At 39.8% G+C, this 22,088-nt stretch overlaps 1 protein-coding gene across 2 annotated transcripts in view; it reads right to left on the bottom strand.

The window, feature by feature from the left end:
- Positions 1-22,088, bottom strand: part of CDH18 (cadherin 18) — a 621,311-nt gene that overhangs the window by 285,851 nt on the left and 313,372 nt on the right. For both annotated transcript variants that reach the window (XM_083188094.1, XM_083188093.1), the window contains one exon: positions 2,207-2,501. In XM_083188094.1, coding sequence (XP_083044220.1) covers positions 2,207-2,501 — 295 coding nt within the window. The remainder of the gene's footprint in view (positions 1-2,206; positions 2,502-22,088) is intronic.

Genomic DNA, 22,088 nt, shown 5'->3' with positions numbered 1-22,088 from the left:
GCCTGGCCACAATAACATTTCTCCCTACAGGCAGGCTGGCCTGGCCCAGGCTGCATTGAGCACTGCAGCGTTAGCCAGCCTTTGCCCCCACAATAGGGAAGGCCATCGACCATCGATGAATTGAAATCCTCAATGGTTTATGGCCGATGATGAATACTTTTGCCATTGATGGGGGAGAACCAGATGGTTTCCCTACATCGATGGCAGAGCAAACCTGATGTTTTTCTTTTTTTTTATTAAAGTGCTGGGACACTGAGCATAGCTCCTCCATTTGATACCCACAAAGCCCAGCCCACGTGTTTTGATTGGCCCACAGGCCAATCACTTAAACATAATAGATGACCATCAATATGTAAAACTATCAATGGTCACCAATTGCATAGTTTTCACTATCGATGGCCTGTTGCACTTTTGCCATCGATAGCAACCATCGATGGCAAAGGCACTGATGACCATCCCTACTCTGCAGCCCTCTCAGTGTCCAGCAGCTCCAGCCCGTCCAGTGTCTGTCCAAGAGGATGCAGACAGTGTTAGGGGCAGAGCTAAGGGAATGATTGAGATTTGGCTCATCACTCTTCCTCCAGTCTCATCACGCATCTGTGTCTCCTGTACTGTCATTAACTTTGTAAAGCAAAATTCAGTGGAATTCCAATATGATTTTCTATATTATAGCTTATGAGGTTAAGAACTTATTTAATTTGTAAAATAAAAGAACAAAAGTTTCCTAATACTGCGTAGATATACCTTGAAGTCCAACAGCAAATGCAAACACATTGAACATTTTTAAAGGGTGGGGTTAGGGGGGGTGCCTTCTGCCAGGTGGGAGGGTCTAGGGTTGTGGCCCACTAGGGCGGATGGTCTCTGATTTCTCCAGTGCTCACAGTTCAGAGACACCTATATAGTGACTGCGGGCACCCTGTGTGAGGACATCCGGTGATGTCAGCTGCCCGTCCACCGCATGTCTATCACGGCCTCATTAGCCTGAGAATGCCCAGCATTCTCATGGGAACAAATATATATGTATATATATATAAATTGTGTGGTGCGCAATCAACAGCTGCTAGCACAGGGTTGTCAGACCCTAATTGGTAACAAGAATAAAAAATAAAGAAATGTTCCAGCTCTGGCTGTACCAATGATTAGACAAGACGGGAGCTGGAGGTACATGATCTGGGGATATGCGTTGAGCTCTTTTAACTTCTTGCTGACACCATCCATCCTATTTGTTGTGACCTGTCCACTGATGTCCCTCGAAACACCTGGACCAATTCCTTTTGGGATATCTGCATGATCCCTAATATTCCAGCATTCAAGAGCAAGATCATCCAAATGGGAAGCCTGAGCCCTTGAAATTATAGGGCAAGTGACTACTGAGTCACTTGATTCTGGATACAAATACTCACCACATGAACTTGGATGGTGATATAAATTCGTTTTGTCATCCTTCTTACTGGAAATCTCCATAATAACATCACGCAAAAATATCCTTGTGATATATTATTTTAATTTGTGCACATTGACTTTTTATGTCTATCAATTCATCGTATTATCATTTTTATAATTAATACATTTGTATATTATTTTTTGAGAACCATCTTGTCTAATCATTGGTACAGCCAGCGCTGGCACATTTCTTTCTAGTATAAAGGGAAAAATGATCGAAATATATGCTCAAACATGCTTTGCCTGGCAAGAACTGTTAAAACTCTAACTTAAAAGGTCTCACAGTGAGAGATGTATCAATACTTGGAGAAAGATAAAGTGTAAAGTGGTAACATATTAACCAATCGGCTTATGTCAATAAAAAATGTGATAACTCTTCCCAAAGTAATATCACTGTCATGCCAATGGGCACGTGCAACATACATGCACAATCCAGTTGTCCTACACAAGTGTCTAATTTGCTACTGTTGCTCATAGAAAAGCATTGAGCGGTGAATTTGCAGCATGGCGATTCCATGCCATGGGTGTGATTTTGGAGTGTCTCACACACACACACACACGTGTGGGCATATTGCAGTGATGAGCATGGCTACATCTATAAGTACAGATAGCACACTATAGTTTCTGTTATTCTGGCTCAGTGATGGTGTTTCTGCTATTTTATCCTTATTTCCTGGAAACCAAATAGTCATTAGAAGTTAATTTAGTATTACAAACTGTAGCTATATTAATAAAAAACTAAAAATGAATTATTATTACTCACCAATATCAGACATTTCTGGAACTGTGACTACATAAGGTCCGTCAGGAAATTCAGGCGCATTGTCATTGATATCCTGTACTTTAATAATGAACTCAGACTCTGGCTCAAGAGGCTTGTTGGTTCTTCTATCGATTGCTTGTGCATGTAGAACATAATGAGACTTTTGTTCACGGTCTAGACTTTTTGTTGCATGAATGTCTCCTGTTGTGTCATCGATAAGAAATATTGTCCCAGCCCCTTCACCAGTTAATATATACTTAACAGATCCATCACCTTTATCCGAATTTGAGTGCAACTGTAAAAAAAAAAGAAAAGCCGTTGTTTATATCACTGCATTTAAAGATCTGCTGCTGTATACATACAAAGCATAAAGGAAGAATTGTCAAACATTATTTTTCCACAGACAGACAAAGTCATTAAGTGAATTGAATGCCTTGCCTGCAACCATAATTTTTCTAGACATTCAATAGCGTACTGTAATATCTCTGCGAATAATTATTCAATTAAAATTATGGCCATAATACTAACTGGGCTGTTCCTCTTTATGCAGTACTAACTGTAAGCAGCTTCATCCATATTTTATTATGCTTTTTTATTCTCAAGTAAGCAATGCTGATTTGTTTTTCGGATTAGAATAGGTCAAGTTTACATGCATTAAGTACATGCATTAGGAGTAGTCTGCTTCTCCAATATCCTTGTAGACCAAACTGGAATACTCTGAACTCTTGAAGCATTCTACACTCAATAAAAGCTTTTCTGAATATGCAAGATAGTCTATCTGAATTATTCAGAAGCTGTTTGTCAAGGTTGTCTTATCGAGCTGGTATTTTGGTGTTTTCTATTCATAAATAAGGTATTATGAGGCTATATTCTTGTGAATAACAATATTCAGCATTATTCAATACAGTGACAAACTTGAAATATTTTATCATTCATATTCATGCTGAGTACTCTCATAAAACATAATGATAGTGTCTGAGCAACATTTTTTCAGCTGCACAGAACACATTATCATCATTTTTAAATGTAAAATGGATAAAAGAGAATTGTACCGCTAGGAGTCTCATCATTCTGGAACAGTAGATTAAGACACCCATGTTACCTGACTTTTGTTCAGTTCACTATCAGTTCATATCATGCTTTGTATTTGATGCTAAATGCTGTGGATCAACTATATACTACAAAAATTACCACTCATTTTATCTTGAGCAGTCCATGAATTTTAAATGTGTTTTCATTCCGTTTTCAATCCATGGAATTTTTTTTACAGATATAGTGAAATATTATGGCACATTTCTTTTAAGGTAGCAGCCTGCAAACTGCAATGTTAGGGTGGGAGACATTGAAGCTGCATGTATGATCGCAGTCGCAGGTTAAATTTTTGCCGCTATTGCCCACGATCTCCACCAAATGTTCTGTGACCATTGCAGTTCATGCATACTTATAATAGGGGCATCTGAAAAACCTAGGGGCATCAGAGGAGGCTGGACACATAAACACTGATTTGCATATCCCAGCTGTAACTTTACTGCCTCTGCATTAGCCACTGCAGTTGTGCAATAAAAATTTTTTGTTAGACACGATGCAGCACCACTGAGACCAGGTGACAGGCAGGGGCGTAGCGAGGGTGGAGCATAAGCTCCAGGCGCCGGGTACATATCAGGGCGCCGGAGCCATGCCGGCACCGACAGCTCGCCCACTCCCCTGCACGCTCGTCTGCCCACTCTCCCCCTGCCCACTCCCGGCTCCCAGTTGTGTCAGAGAGATGTGCTGCTATTCAAAATTCACGTCTCCCGCTGGACCGCTAGCCAATAGGCACTTGCGTTTCAGCAGCCAATCAACTGGTGGCTGCTGGACCGCAAGCGCCTACTGGCTAGCGCTATCAAGTGGAATATGTGAATTTTAAATAGCAGCACGTCTCCCGGACACAGCGGGGAGCCGGGAGCAGGGGGGTGTGCGCGCGGATTGTACCACTGCTTCTGTGGGGTTTCCGAATGCTGCATCGCTTAGCTCAGGCGGCGGGGGGTCGCGACCGCACACTGCCCCTGACAGCTGGGGGGATGAAGGTGCACGGCTACCCGGCGGATGGCTAAGTAAGGAGTACTCCCACTCCCCCTCTCTGTTCCTCACTACTCCCTCCTACCCTCACTCCACACTACTACTCCCACCCTCCCTCCCTGCACCACACTATCACTAGCACCCTCCCTCCCTGCTCCGCACTATCACTCCCACCCTCCCTCCCTGCTCCACACTATCACTCATACCCTCCCAGCTCCACACTATTACTCATTCCTATTACTCATTCCCTCATCCTTGATGGGGGAGGGGGCCCCATGTTATCAGTGTATGGGCCCCATGATTTCTGTTGCCGGCACTGGTATCACGTTGGGGAGCTGCGGGCAGGGGAGCTGGCGGTGCATTGAATTGAAAATAGCAGCGGGGAGCCGGGAGCGGGCTGCTGCACAGTTCTGTCCCCCTTGGCAACGAGCAATTTCAGTCCCCCTTGGCAATGAGCAATTTCAGTCCCCTTGGCACCGAGCATGAAGCCCCTGCTATCAAGCATGTAGGAAAGTGGCACTTATGTGTCAAATGTGTAATGGACATTATGGTGTATTGTATAGTATGTAATGGGCATTACGGTGTGTTATATCATATGTAATGGACATTACGGTGTGTTATATAGTATGTGATGGGCATTATGGTGTGTTATATAGTATGCGATGGGCATTATGGTGCGTTATATAGTATGCGTTGGGCATTATGGTGTGTTATATAGTATGCGTTGGGCATTACGGTGTGTTATATAGTATGCGTTGGGCATTACGGTGTGTTATATAGTATGTGATGGGCATCATGTGTGGCCTTATGTGTAAATGGCATTATGGCATGTGGCTTTATGTGTAATTGGTATTACAAAGTTCGCTAAAATGGGCAGGAGCCTCACCTACTACAAATTGGTGGGGGGGTGCGAAACATGCCCTTGCTCCGGGCGCCGTGGCACCTAGCTACACCACTGGTGCCAGGTGGCCAGAAAACTTTACAGAATGTATAGGGCATACACACGGAACGATGTTGTGCTCTTTTCTGAGCAATCTGACTAGATTGTGTAGATATTAAGAACAGATCTCTCTGTGTGTACAGAATGAGAGATAGTGATCGAGATCTCTCATTCTGAACCACTACCCGTCCTTTTTTGTTTAAGAAAAATTGCTTAGCAAAATCGCTTAGTACAAATCTCTGCATATGTATGTCCCTTACATGTAGTGGCTGAAGAGACAGTTGTATGTACTGGGGTAGGAGTCTGTGGGATTTATTAATGTTGCTTGATAGATAGATCAATCTTGGCTTTTGCCTTTTATAGATAGATAGATAGATAGATAGATAGATAGATAGATAGATACACTCAGGCTTTATAAGTAAGGGTTATAAGGGTTGTAAGTCGATGTTTCGGGTACTGAAACCCTTTATCAAGACATGTCTTGATAAAGGGTTTCAGTACCCGAAACGTCGACGTACCGCATTGCCTGTTGGCTGATTTATTTGCGTTGTCCAGTTGTTACATTGATGAGTGCCGCAAACCATTGTGGTTTATGTATTTCTCTATCTGAGAGTGCGGGCACCATACAAGCTGCATCAAGTCCAGGAGAGTGCTGGGCATTTCGGCCGTATATATATATATATATATATATATATATATATATATATATATATATATATATATATATATATATATATATATATATATATATATATATATATATATATATATATATATATATATATATATATATATATATATATATATATATATATATATATATATATATATATATATATATATATATATATATATATATATATATATATATATATATATATATATATATATATATATATATATATATATATATATATATATATATATATATATATATATATATATATATATATATATATATATATATATATATATATATATATATATATATATATATATATATATATATATATATATATATATATATATATATATATATATATATATATATATATATATGGTGAACAGACCCAGAATTTATGGTCAATTTGTACGGGGCTGCCCTACTCACTGAATTCCATGATTGATGTATCATTTGTAGCTATCGGGAGGATGTATGACTCATGAGGTGATCATATGGTATAGTAAGATCTGAATAGCCTGTGTGTAGTATGGAATTACTGTTTTGATATAAAAATGCACTTTGAGTATGTTTACTTTACTTTATTGCACTCCATTCCATTTGTTCCCCTATATTGTTCTCTATCTATCTATCTATCTATCTATCTATCTATCTATCTATCTATCTATCTATCTTAATCATACATTTGCAATTTTTGCTCTCATTTTACAGCCAGAAAAGCTGAAAAGTCTTGTCATGAGTTCAGGTGACTGCTAAAAGGGTATTTATAAATCAAACTGGTCAAATTCATAATTTTCTTAGGAAAATTGTTAAAATCAACTTATAAATTTTCATGCATTTTTTCAATCTCAGGGAAGGATATCATTATAAGTCATAATGCAAAGGAACTAAATTAAGTAAAAGAACCCAAGATTGTGAACATAGTACAGTAATTACCATATGCAATTATTATTATTATTATTTTATTTATAAGGCACCGCAAGTGTTTTGCAGCGCCGTACAAAGGAACAGTACAGGGAGACAAAATTTGGCATAACATTGAATAAATAACAAAAATAGAGTACAAATAAAGAGCACCACAGTTCAAAACACATTACAGCTTAAATATAAGTAGTAAGGACTCAATCAACATACTATGGCCCTTATTCTGATCTGGGCGGTACGGCCCGCGTGCGGCCGTACCGCCGATGTTTTCGCTCTGCACATGCGCAGAGGTCACTCTGCGCATGTGCAGGGGAAATCGCCGCACAAAAATTTTATACGCCGCAAAGGGGGCGTATAGGGGCGTGAGGGGCTTAATAGCCTAATTTACCTATGAATACGCCCAGCGTTTCATGGGCGTTCCCATGCAAACGCGGGGCGTATGCATGGTAATGAGGCTATGACGCCAGTGATGGGGGCGGAAAGCTGACATCGCCGGATGTCAGCTCTCCGCCCCCATACAAGCTTTCACACGGACGATTGTCCGTGTGGTCTAAGCTTGCGTGAGCTGGTGGAGCGTGCGGCCCTGCCTTCGATGGTCGCCGACCATCGAATGCAGGGGGCAGCTCCCACCATGGTGGAGGCGTACGCCCCACCATTTTCATGCGGATCGCCAGCCGTCCGCGTACGGACGGCCGTGGCGATCCGTATTGTAGGCGGGGATTGGTTTGTGCGGCCGGAGCAACGTATGCGGCTCCGGCCGCACAGTTCAGAATAAGGGCCTATAAGAGGTACTTAGAGGTAGAATGTACATTTGGTTGGGGATGAGTAAAGTGAATCACAATTTGAATTACTTGTATGAAAGAGCAATTAGAATATTGTGAATTGAAAATAACATACGTTGCAGGATTCAAAGACCTCCCCTTCCAACAGTAGACAAATTAAGTAGATTACATTTATATCATTGCACTGACAAATTGAAAGGCTACTGCCAAGTGTTTGTAATGCTTCATAAAGTATTACAAATAAACTAACCACATGCTTCGTATACATCTGACATGAAGTTGAAATGTTATGTATTTTATAAAAATACCACCAAAAGAAAAACCTAGTGTTTTGTTTTTGCTTACAGATGTGGTAATGATGCATTACAATAGCATTTAAAATGTATGTGCTTTTCATTCCTTCCCAATGTGCTTCACTGTAATTATAGAGTAGCCCAAATAATCAAAATTGAAACAAACTGTGCTAATATTGTCTTAAAGTTACTTTTGCTTTTTTATATTGATGGGGTTTGTACACATTTAGATTTATCTTATATTTTTTAGATTTTAATGCAAAGTGCAGTGTATATAATACATCATACATACTGTACTGTATAAAGGAATAGCAATCACAGTAAAGCTAGTCATACATCATAAAGACCGGTCTTATAATCATGATTGTGTCCAATTTCCCTTCAACTCCCCGGAAGTCCTTGGTGGTTTTTGGACACACAATGTACTCAAAATTCGTCATACAATCCATCTGCTGCATGATTGTATGATTAAAGCTTCATTTAAAAAGGGGGCTGGCCTACTATGATGAAAAGGATACGAGTACCAAAAATTATAATTTTTTTAATTTACAGGTTGCCAATAACTACCAATCTGCTCACATCTGCTGTGTTATTTCAGTATTAAAAAGCCTGAATGCAGCAATCCTCTGAAAACTGTTTTCAGAGTAGTGACAGAATTGTGCAAAAGGACGTCCACCGCTCTCTTCAGCCTCCCGCCCGTCTGCCGCTAGGATACTTCTGCGGCTCCCAGCATCATCGCTGCCACAGGCCGCCCGAAAGCTACACCTCTCTTCTCTGCTAGTCAGGGAGGGAGTGTCACATGACTCTGGTTGTATGAGCCATCTAAAGACAGATTGCATGTGCTTAAAATCACATGCAATCTGCTCCCAATCCCAATTGATTTGACGTGCAACATGTCAGATCAGAGGACCAATCCTCCAATCTCCGGGAGATTGTGTGATTGTATGATTGTGTACACACAATCTGCATACAAACCATCTTACAATCAATTGAGATTGTATGATTGGTTACAATATATTTCTGATGTATGGCCTCCTTAAGCCATTATAAGCAAGTGTCCACATTAGCCTCCTCTAGGGTGGGGATTTATGTGAATGATCATATATTTTCTGTAAAGTGCATTAGAGTATCTATGCATTACTGTTAATTTGTAGGTTATTAATAATCGGACAGCCATATAAAGGTGTATTCACTTTTGGCACACAAGTCTGCCTCTCCTGTATGTGGCAGAGAGGCAGACTGCTCCCTCCAAACACAATATTAAATGACAATTTAAATATTTAACAGCAACCTTGCCAATATATGTTTTGAATTACACTTTAAATCTAACCAGAGGAATACACATGTATCATAAATTCACATGCCAGGAGTTGTTCTTAGAGAATTGGTATGGAATCCCGGCGGTCGGAGTCCTGGCAGTCAAAATCCCGATGCCGGAATCCCGACCGCTGAAATCCCAACAAGGGGGGACATGGATCGCCCCTCCACCCCTTGCGGGCTCACTGCGCTCGCCACACAGCAGGCCCAGTGCCTCGCTACACTAGGCACACTCATTTATTCTCCCTCTATGGCAGGCTTTCCCAACCACGGTCCTCAAGGCACACCAACAGTGCAGGTTTTGTAGATATCCAGGCTTCAGCACAGGTGACTTAATTAATACCTGAGTGATTCTGATTAAACCATCTGTGCTGAAGCCTGGATATCACTAAAACCTGCACTGTTTGTGTGCCTTGAGGACCGTGGTTGGGAAAGCCTGCTCTATGGGAATGCACACAACCTGCTTACCTAAAATATGCAAATGAATGGGCTTGGAGTAGTCTTCCATAAAACAACATACAATATGTTTTATTTTAATAAAATGTTCTTTTTCTTTAACATGTTTTAAACAGGCTTGAGGCTAAATACACAGGATACAACTCTTCCCATCTGCATTGTTGCTTAAACAGCAGCAAGTGCATCAGAAAATGGAAAAGAATAGTCACTAGCTGATGCACTAAATAAAATATCATTTTTGTTCTCACTGATATAAAAATGTTGAAGAAAGAAATGTTTAAATGACGTATAGAAATTTGTGAATAAAATTAATTCAGAACTGTACCGTGTACAACAGGGAATAACTTAATATATTGATTTGATCCTAATGTTTTGTTTTATCTCAATAATGAATAAAAAATGATTATATTTTCTTATAGATTCACACATCACTAATTTACCTAGATAGTATATTTACTAGATAGAATGTATCATTTTGTGCTCAGTAGCCATCAAGGGGGAAAAAGTTACAGAAAAGTATCTAATGTAATACATGTTTTAAGAAATAGTTTCTGTGTAAACCCAACTCCTAACTACACTTTACAATGAATCAAAAGATGATTGTGTTCTTCACTTTTCCGCTTCCACATAGGGGGTTATTCAGACATGATTGCAAAGCTGCTTATTAGCAAATGGACAGAACCATGCAGCCAGTATTCCTTCCCCCCCCCCCCCCGACATAAAATAACTCACCCACATCTAAACGGGCATACACATGGGGCAATTTAAGCCCTATATCTAAGCGATCTGACTAGATTGCTTCGAAATTAAGCACGAATCGCTTGTATGTACACCCTATAGCAATGACGATGAGCATTCCCGCACATTGCAATCGCCTGCAGAGATAGACAGTGCCTTCATGGTCTATCCTGCTTAGATTACAGTGTTTTGCCTATATGCATAGGCAAAATACTGCTCAGCACAGATCACTCAGCACACATCACAGGTGCATTGCATTGTCTAAAGATGTATGCGGAGCAATCTGTGATTAGGCAGCTCGCTCAGCATGGAGCTTTGCACATGTTACATTTGCCTCACCTGAAATGCAACAATATATGGTCATTAGGTCGACAGTATCTAGGATGACAGTCAAAAGGCCGACCACTATTGGTCAACAGTCAAAAGATTGACACATGAAAATATTGACACACATTAGGTCAACATTGTCAAAAGTTCAACACAAGCAAAAGGTCGAAATGGTAAAAAGGTTGACGTTTTTTTCATGATTTTTTTTTAAACCAACTTGTTCATACTTTACCATCCCAAAGGGCATAAAGGTGGAACATAATTGTGTGCTGAGTGCAGTGAGGCACAGTGCCTGAAGCATGGCGAGTACAGTGAGCCATGTGAGTGGACGTGGTGCACTTATAATGTTCCATGTAGACCTTTTGACCATGTTAAACCTAATGCATGTCAACCTTTTCCATGTGCTGACTTTTTGAATGTTGACCAATAGAGATTCTCTTTTGACTGTCGAGCTAGACACTGTCTACTTAATGATCCACACCCCTGTGTAACATGGTTTTGTCCATTTGCTAATTAAAACAGCTTTGTGATCAGATCTGAATAACCCCCACAGTTCCGTTAAGCTTTTCATTTTCCCCAGATTTAAAACTTTTGCTTTCTTTGAAAAACAGCAGTCTTGCAACTTTTATAACTCCCATGTACATGATTCTTTCCTGACTGTTGACACTGGCAATTTAAACACTTAACATTTAAAGTTATACCCCTTTTACACCGCAGCAAAACCACGGGTCTTCGGCGGGTTAGACCCGCGTCAGCAGCGGTGTAAATGGGACACGTCGTGTCCCTTTACACGGGACATCTACCCAGGTCCTGACCTGGGTAGAACATGGCTTGGACCTGGGTAGAGGGCGGTGTAAATGGGTATGCCGGGTAATCTGACCTGGCTCCCATTTACATCAATTGGGGACATGCAACCTGTGAACCGCAGAGTCTGCAGGTTGGACGGGGGGCACAGACAGCCTGCGCTGCTGTCTGCTATACTCTGCAGACAGCAGTGGCGGCAGCAGAGTAGGTGAATGAATGCCTGTGTGCGGAAGCCATTCACCTCCCGGACAATGGCTGGGGGGTTTACGCGGGCTGGGGGCAGCCCAGCAGCTTACCTTGGTGCTGGGCTGCCCCCAGCACGGTGATCGGTGTTTCCGGCAGGGATCACCCCACTCCCGGTGCTTGGAGATGGTGTCATCTCCAAGCGCCGCCTCCATCTACACTGCATGTGGGCACCATACTGTAAACGGTGTAAATCCCGGATCGGACCCAGCTTGGATCCTTCTTCCAAATGCTGGGTCAGATTCGGGATTTTGGGTGTAAAAGGGATATAACACTATTCTTCAAGGTGTAAATTACACAAAAAAACAAAAAATGTTTCTTCATTACTGAAGAATAAACCGTAACCATTGCTTTACATTGATGTTATACAAAAAAAAAATCTAGTTTTTGTTGCTAAAGTCCATATAATAATTGCATAAATTCTTAGAAGTTATTTTTTTTATTTACAATATTGTACTAGGATTGGCTAACAAAATAAGCTTTCACAGTAGCTTTTAGTCAGTGGTTTAGTGCTTGGCTGTCAATTATGAGTTTCCAAAAGTAAACTGATCAACATAAAAGCACTTTAAGCTGCAACAAAAGTATACTTGTACCAAAAATAGAAAACCCCCAGAGTAAATGCTGATTCAGGTTTTAGAACCACAAAACACGTAAGCAGCTTATCTGTTTTTTAAACCTGTGTTAGGACACTTTTTTTCCCCAGTATCTTTTAGGACTTTCCTCAGACATGCACAGGGCTTTCTCTTTAGCTCTTCAGAAGCTGTTTATTTGTGATTTGTAGGTCTCTTCTGGGCCCCAGATTATGTAGGTCTAACCATAGCTTTCAGTAATGTTGTAGGGCATCCTGTATTCTCAGGCATGACAAGTGGTCGACTCGCTATATATGTCTGAGGAAGGTTTTATGTCCTTGGTATTACAGTACATAATTGTCCATCATTTTGCAATACTGTTTCTTTTTTTAGATGTGCAGTTTCCTCATAACTTTTTCATTTTCTAAACACACACAATTGTGTACATTTCATGTGACTTATTTCAAATACACATATATCTCACAGCAGCATTGGTAAGGGAGGAGAAGTGAGTCATAGGAAAAGTGGCCCAAAGCACCCAATCAGCTGCTCTGTATAGTTATATATTATGCAAATTATAGATGATACTTCAGTGCTGATTGGTTGCCGTGAGCCACTTTTCCTCTGCAGGGGCATTTTAAGAGAGGAAGTGGCCCGTGTGCAGCCTCCTCTGGCTGGGCCCCCTACTCTAACAGCATCCGTAATACGGAGCATCACGCATTAGAGTCTGAGCACTAGAGCACTCAGTCTCCACTGCACATGCACAAACCACTGGAAAAATGGTGTGGCGGCTATTTCTCTGGTAATAAAGGGAGCACTGCTGCATTTATCGTGGGACCTCAGAAGGTAAGCATTAAAGAATGGGTGCAGTGTGGATAGGGGCCTGTGTGCACTACCCATTATAAATACTAATAAAGTTATCACATATTTTAAGTATTTTTTAGACTGAGTGGATGAGGAGTGCATCCGATCTTAAACTGATGAAAACTGGCTTGCTGCCAGTTGAAACAGTTGTCGCGTCAGCTGCTGTAAAGCCTGTATATTTCATTATATCCTGCTTCAAATACAACTACTATGTCTTCAAACTTGTGAGTGTTGGTTCAAGTTATTTCCCTCACCAAGGGAGGTAAGTGCATTTATGCTTCACTGTAAGGACCCTGCTATATTATGTTGAGTGCTGTCTTGAATCACATACTACTGTGTGTGTGTATATATGTGTATATATATATATATATATATATATATGACAGATTCATTTGAGAAGTTATTTTTACTCTAAAATCAAATTCCTGCTACAAAAAAGATATGTACACTAACTTTCCTTTCATCCATATGCCTTCAGCATTTATTTCTATGTATATACCAAATATTATGGAGTTACAGTAAATAATCCTGATAGAAAACTTTCATATATTTTTCTATATGTGATGTATATTTTTACACTTTATGCACTGGACTAAGGATATATTTAATTCCTTTCCCCATTCAATTTGATGCTTACATTTTTCTTCCGATTTGAGCTCTCACAAAGGGGAAAACCCCTAAAAATTCTCCCGTCTGTTTACTAATAGTTTTTGCTTGAATCTGGTAAAAAGTGTAACAATAAATGATTTAGATAGAGATCTTTCAATGTACCTATACCTTTTGGAAACCCATAGAACTTGATTAAAGTCTGGAATACATTTTGTCACTGTCTGGATTTGTAAGTAGATAAGTGGTGTCAAAAATTGCGCTTGGGTGTTTAGAAAACCCATATCATAAATGTAATTTTTCTTTATTTTGCTGTAGTTTTAGAAATACTTAAATTCTATTGAGGGATCCACATCAGTTCTTTGATTTTAAATTTTCCAACCAATTCCTGTTCAACTTTTACCCATTCATAATTCCTCTTAACTTTTTTTTAGCAAACTAATATTAAGTCTAAATATTCAAGCACTCATTGAAAAGATTATTTTAATAATTCAAATTACAACAACTATTACATAAACCAGGAGCTTTTAATGTAGGATACGTAGTACATAGTGCCAGAAAATATACATACAAACAGATAAAACTCTCCATGATTTCAAATGAAGAATTAATTAAGAAATTTGCACCTCTTAATAAAGTGATAATTGTAACTATACAAGGACACTCACCCTGATAGCAAAATGGGAACAGAATGAGTTGAACCAAAGTTTCTTAAACTTCACTGTTACTGTCCAGGTTTTAAGGATATAAATGCTTGAGCACAGGTGACTTAAGTAGTACCTTAGTAACCATATCAAGCAAGAAGATCTTTAAACCCTTGACTGTGGTGACAGAGTTTGGGAAAACTACAAAACTACAACTAATCTTGCAACACCTGACTTCAGAATATCAGTGGATTCATACCTTTGTCAGTTGATTGTATTGTAAATGTAAAATCCATTTAAAATTGGTACATCTAAAACTGATATGAATCACCAATGAAACAAAACAGACACTTAAAAATGCCATTTAAATTTGTGATTTTGACCTTCTAAACTGCTGGTGATGTCCAGCAATTTGGGTTCGAAGTGAAATACAAGTAATATTTTATTTTGCCCAGGGTGATAGTTATTACTATTTTAAATTAGAAATAGATATGGACAAGCTCAAACCACTAGCAGAATTCATAAATTAATAATAACAATACGGTAGATTTTTACTAAACATGTAGTAAACATCACAAAAATACCTATCCAACTATCACCATTTCAAGTATATTTTATAAGACAACTTTAAAAATTATTGTCATTTGAAAACTAATTTTAATTTCCCTCTCTAATTATTATTAAGTTTCTCAAATATCAGAGACTTCAAAACACCATTTGATTATAACATTATAATTTCATTAAATGTTACTACCAGCTCAGCATGGTTTTCTCTAATTCAACCTAAGACCTATTTCACAAGCTAATATTGAATACAGTATGCAATAACATTTACACTCACAATGTCATAATGTTTATTCAACATAGCACTCAAAATTTCTTCACCAGTCATTTTTATGTCCACACTTCAAAAAATGAAATACATTTATTTACCTAAAAACATCCTAATAAAAAAACACCATGTAAAAAAATCATACCCAACTATATATATTTTTAAGAATACTCATTTATTAAAAAAGTAAAGATTAAATGTTATTCAATATAGGTATTAATTAACATTGTAAAACAACTAGGGTTGCCAATCCCGGGACATTTTTCCCAAATCCGGGATTGAAAAACACTCATTCCCTGTATTCATGGGATTGGCCACCTTAATAAAAAAATGCCCCTGCTCCCCCCCCCCCCCCCACACACACATTAACTTACACGGGTGGACTGTGCGGCCAGGAGCAGGAAGACTGCAGTGTTGCAAGGGTGCCTGGTGCCACCAGAAGCACAGCAGTGTAGCCTGCACAGCATGACCTCTGAACATGTTACACTGCTCAGAGCTGACTGGCATTAAACTGCGCATGAGCAGTCTAATCCTGAAATCCCACTATTGGAAACTGCAATACCAGAATTGAAATCCCAGGAATTTTGGAGTCAATGGCCACCCCAACAACAACTGCTAAAATATATAAATCCATACAAGGAGAGTGTAGTGGGAAACAATAATATGCAAATGTTATGTTAAAAAAATTATTACAGAGAAGAGATCTTAATTCAGTCTGTGTATATAACTTATGTTGGCAACACATCTGTGCATTATTTCTCCAAATCTGTGATTTCATCTGGTGATCAAAACACCAATCCGTGTCCACTGATGATCAGGAAAATTCTGAATTTTAAAAATCCCCAATTTGCAACATCCCAACCATTTTTGCAATATGTTGAATTTCCCTGATTTCTCAGTCCTGGCATCGAGGGTATGGCCCCAATCCATCACAACTATATAAAACACATTACTTGAGAGAAAAATCAAATACTGTCAAATGCAATAATACCAAAATACTGTATACATCTGAAGGAATACATGGTAGAAGTAATTACAATGTTCTAAAAATAACTACTACTATCTTTAAAGATACATAATAGGTACTGTATGATATCCACCTACTACAGTATACAATAGACAAATCACAATATTCACAAAATAATTCACAAGTTGTAATAACAAACAACATTCGCCTTCCTTAGATTTCATTCATCAGCACATACTGTAATTCAGGGGTTCCCAATCTTTTTTGAATCAGGGCACCCTAGAGTTTCAGAACTTTTTTCACGGCACCCCTAGGCCAAACAAAATTTAATTAGATTGGGTATATATTCGATTCTTAGGGTGATTTATGTGGTAAAGGGCAGGATTTGCTTCTGTTTGTACACATTTTATGATTGGCAGCCACCAGCACTGGTTTTGCTCATAAATAACTAACCATTAATAATTTGAGTTAGTCCTGGACCCCCAACCCAAGGCACCCCTGCATGTGTCCCGAGGCACCACAGGGAGCCACGGCACACAGTTTGGGAACCTCTGCTGTAATTGGTATATAGAATCTTCAATATAAAGATATTTTGATTTCAATATACAAAGTATGTCAACATGGTACAAAAATAAACTGATATTGTATTCTAAGTGTGGGGCAGTAGAAGTACAGGCCTCCACCGCTAGGTGACTGTTTTCGGAACCAAGTCCGTTTTTTTTCAAATTGCAGGGAAAATAGCGTTTTACTCCAGTGATTTTCTTTCCAACAAATTATTCAATCTTTCATCTATTTTTGTGATTGCTGATTGTGAAAACAATTCTCATCAGTTTCTTTGATGTGAGAGAGAATGTGCACTCAGAATTTGTACCCAGGGTCAAGCAGTCAACCAGCTTTTTTTTACTTTAGAGGTTTTGAAAAGGCTACATGATTTTTTTAACAAAAAAATGACATGACAATTTTGCCTCACCCGGCATATTCACCCAGTTTTGCCTATTAGATTTGTTATTTTTTTAAATCAAATTAAAAGAGACCTTAAAGAAAAACATTTTGCTGATTTTGAAGAGTAAAACAAAAAAACTGCAGAAGTACTAAGAGGCATCAACGAGGAGTTTAAAAAATGTTATGAGCAATTGAAAATGGACATCTGTGTGGATTTAAGTGGTGACTGAAATTTCAAAATGTACAAATAAGTGCACAATTAAAAAAAAAATTCTAGTTTGTTTTAAGCACCCCTTGTATACTTGTAAGTCAAAAATACAGTACAATACAGTGTGTCTGCCTGTCAATAAAACACAAGACACTTGACAGGACACCTGTAGATCAATGGATTGTTCTCCTATAATTACAAATTAATAGGAGGTAAAAGCAAGCCCATTTCTCAGAGGTATTAGTTAGGCATCTAACTAGACGTGTTTGACTAAGGGTGGTTGACCATATCATGGTGGATTTATACAGGGTTCATCTGCTATACCAGTGGTTCCCAACCTGGGGTACTAGTACCCCTGGGGGTACTCTGCAGACCAGTTGGGGGTACTTGAAAATAATATTGGTAATGGTGGATGATGAAAAGGTCTTTTGATGGCTGAAGAAGACCCATTGCCATGGAGACAAACCATGTTGTGTCATATGCCTGACCTGCAATCCACTGGGAGCTTCCCATGCTGCCCTCCGGCATCAGCAGTCATCTGCCCAGCACTGACAAAGGTGGAGGAAGCAGCGGCATTAATCCTACCGGTGTTAGCGGGAATCCTGGAGATAATACACAACCAGTGTCTAGACACAGAAGGGCATGATTCCTTGCTGTATACTACTCCTCCTTAATATAAGGACATGCATAAGGATCCGCATACCGCTAAGTACTGTCCATATTTCAAAATGAGAGGAGGGGGTACTTATCAATGAAAGGACTAATCAAGGGGTACGGGAGAGAAAAAAGGTTGGGAACCACTGTGCTATACCATAACCCCTTCATCTATGCTTACTCTGCTTTTCTATAACATTATCTTAATTGTTTCTTTATTCTCCAATGCACTGCGCATACTCCACATATGCCTCAGTGTGTATATATTTTACTTCTCATATAACTTCCATATGACTTCCGTTTCTGAATCAAATAGTTACAGTATATTGCTTTCCTGGTGAATACAGTTAATGATTGCAACAATGCATATGCAATTACTGTAGTTTGCCCTTATATTAATGCAGTGTTTTATGTATATTACCAGATAAGGTTTCATCAACATTTTAATTTTATCAAAACACAACTCCTTGGACCACTATGTTTAAGCATTATCTTAATGTCAGTACTTTTTTCTGACAAAATGTAAGTAAATCTATGGGCCTCCATACCAAAGAAAAAGTCATCGAACATTTTTACCTCCACTCTCATATCTTGCTGTTCGCACTCTGATAAGTATCGCCTCACTTTCCTCTAAGAGATAAAAATGACTAGACAGTTACTTTTTTCTCTGAATGTAACTATATTTCCCCAGAATTTTGTCTTGTAGAAATGGCATTCTGGTGATTCAAATTATTAGTAGAATTTCCTGATCTCTCGCCATCCAGAGAGACCCCACTTCCTTTTTTTCTTCTCTGTTCCATCCTGCAACATAGGGCATGCTGGGTCTTCACTGTTTGACCCTAAAGTAGCTTTTTCCCTTGTTAACCTAGTAACCTTGCCTTACAACATTCTTTCTTTTTCTATAAAAAGAATATTTCAATGTGTGTGTAATATGAAGTCTTTGCAGTATTGGCAAGCAGAAATTAACTACAGGAGAGAGATAATAAGGTGAAAATTTAGCTATTACCAGTTGCCAATTGCAAACTGACAGGTATTGACAGTAGATTAGTGTCTAAAACAATTGTATGTACAACACATCAGATTTCCACATCAAAAGAAATCTGACAACAGGTTAAGTTAATCAGATTCTGCTGTCTAAAAATGAGTGGAATTTGCCATTACCTGTTCAATCAAACAGAAATGCAATTTAATAATATTCAATGGACATGCAACCAAAAACGGATGAACATTTCTTAAATACTTTTTGTTGGTCGAAACGTAACAGTTTTGATATCACAACCCATTAAAAAGCTTCCAACTGAGCCAACACATTGGCCCTGATCTAAATAGTGAACTCAAACACACAATTGAATGGGGAGTTCGAAGGGGATGCTCTGCCCATGCACATATTCATTTATGCACATGTGCATGGCTTCTATGTGGGCACTTTCGGAGACTTGCATAGTCTCCGAGGTGCTCGTAAAGGGGGGGGGGGGGGGGGATGTAGGAGGTAAGCAGAGGGCATTCACATGGGAATGTCCTGCATTTCCTGAGTGCACCCAGGAAAATGCTGGGCATCCCCATGCGAATGGAGGGTAGCCACCTGCCTTCCAAGGGAAGGCGGCTGATGTCAGCTGCCCACCCTGTTATCGGAGCAGGATGCCGCGGATCTAAGTCAACAGAGACTGACTTAGATTTGAGCACACTTCAGACATCATTTGATGATGTTGTGATCATCCTCAGGGTAAACCAGTGCTTGTACTGGCTTTCCTGCTAGATAATGTGGCTTTGCATACTAAAAATAGGCAAAGCCCCACTTAGCATAATCGCTCAGCAGCAAAAGAAAGTGGCAAAATAAAGTACTTTCAGCAGCTTTTGCAAGACTAATACAGATCTTCACCTTGACATTTCTAGGTCATGCTGATCTTTGATTAGGTTTATTGTCAGGTTCAGAGTTTGTATTGTACTTTGGAAAAAAATGTAAAAAATAAAAAAATGATGGTGAATGATACTGCACCTAATTTACGGGAATTTTACTAAGATAGGAGTTCTGAAAATTTGGTCCCTGCACCCTCTCCCCTGCAGTCAAATACCGGCATTTGCGGCTCTTTGGGAGGGGTTAGATGATGCAAATCATGTAATTTATTACCAACCCCTCCCTGAAGAGCATCAAATCATGGCATTTACAGGAATCAGGGTGAGCCTTAATGATGGCAAGCCCCACCCCACCCCCCCAGAAGAGCTGCAGAATCTCTTTTCTGCAGGTTTCTTCCAGAGAGGCGACTCATTAGGTAGGCAAGCATGATGCGCAAGTGGCTGTCTAAAGCAGACTGTAGATGATTGCATAGGTATTACTGAAGGTAGCATGCTTTTTTTTCTTTCTGCAGAATTTAGAGTGACTGACTGAATCAGGTGGTTTAATTAAAGCACTCTGATTATCACCAGAGAGGAACTTGAAAAGATGCTGAGGTTCTCTTCTGAAATAGATGAATATTAGTTGTACTGGCAATGGACAGGTGACAGAGAGCAGTTAAAATTGGGAGCAAAAACAAAGAATTGGACATAGAAGTCATGTGAAATGAAGAAACGGGTTGAATGGCTGTACCTATCACCAGGGCTGGTAACAGAAATCTTGGGGCCCAGTACAATTATATTTCTGGGGCCCCCCACCTAATCCCAAATCCACACAACCCTCTTCTGTATGAGACTCATTTAACCTTTCGCTGCTCCAGATCCTGCTTTCAGATGCAGACTCTCGTTCTCAGTCCTGTTGGCCTGGCTCCTGGCTGCTGCCTTCTGCTGGCCTGTCACTTTCACAAAAGAACGCCGAGCACTACAAGCAGGCACGGAACAGACGACCCACGTATGTGCTATAAAGTACAGGAGCCAGAGACTGAGGCTACAGTGCCAGCGGCGGGTATGGCTGTGCACCTGCAGCCACAGGCCATGTGCACACACAGAGTAGATGGCTCTGAGCACTGAATGGCAGGGCGTACACACAGTAGACAGCAGTGGCACACAGTGTCAGTCAGACTCAGCCACACACAGATGGTGCTCAGTAGACGTCCTGGCCGCGAGGGTCACTGACAGGCCAGCGGCTGTGATGGGGCATGGTAGCTCTGGGGCCCTTGAGATTGCTGGGGCTCGTCACACTTGTCCCCCTTGACCCCCCTGTCGCCTGCCCTGCCTATCACTGCTGACCTTAACCAAGATTGCTGTGTCCACACCGGACTGCAGCTACAAGGGAATCCTGACCAGCAGATACGCACCAGCTAGTAAATGCCTGGCATCGTGCATTAGAGGATGGTATAAGTACCTGTTTTGTCACACACATTTAGTGCTATTGAGGCAGAACATCAGACCTCATCATAAAAGTTTACATACAGCAGGCAAATCCGAACTATGGCCCTCCAGCTGTTGTGAAACTACAAGTCCCATCATGCCTTTCCAAAGCTTTGCTATTAGAGAATGCTAAAACTATTGCAAGGCATGCTGGGATGTGTAGTTTCATAAGAGCTGGAGGGTCATAGTTTTGACATGCCTGGCATAGAGGATTAACCAGTCACAGAAGAACAAGTATGGATTTGTATGGGCTCCGCAGGTTAATTGCCATATAGATATTGAACGAGCGAAAACAACTTTTTCTATAAACAAAGGGTAAAGTTGTAATCTATAAAAGGTAAAGTAATAATGTTTAATTCACATGTGTAAAATATCAGTGCTGGTGCAAAGTTTTTCAGCACCCTAGGCAAAACGTCAGCTTATTGCTCCCATCACCCACATGCCAAGTTCCACTTTCCAGAACCTCAGGTGAAAATTTGAGGGTGGCATCTTAGACGTTTAACACCTGTGTTTGCATTAAGTTCAACAAGGATGCCTGTCTCAGAGTCATACTTAATTTTGGCATAGATTTAGGGGTACCTCACAGATTCAGTGGCCCCTAAAAAGCTGCATAATGGTAGAGCAGGCTCCATAAAAGATAAACTACAGTACAACCCAATATACTGTATTGCTGTAGTTATTAGTAAGGTGTGCATTTAAAATATAAAGAGT

This window comes from Crinia signifera, chromosome 5 (assembly GCF_055691185.1).
Source record: "Crinia signifera chromosome 5, ASM5569118v1, whole genome shotgun sequence".
NCBI lineage: Eukaryota > Metazoa > Chordata > Amphibia > Anura > Myobatrachidae > Crinia > Crinia signifera.
This window is presented reverse-complemented; position numbering and strand designations above follow the sequence as displayed.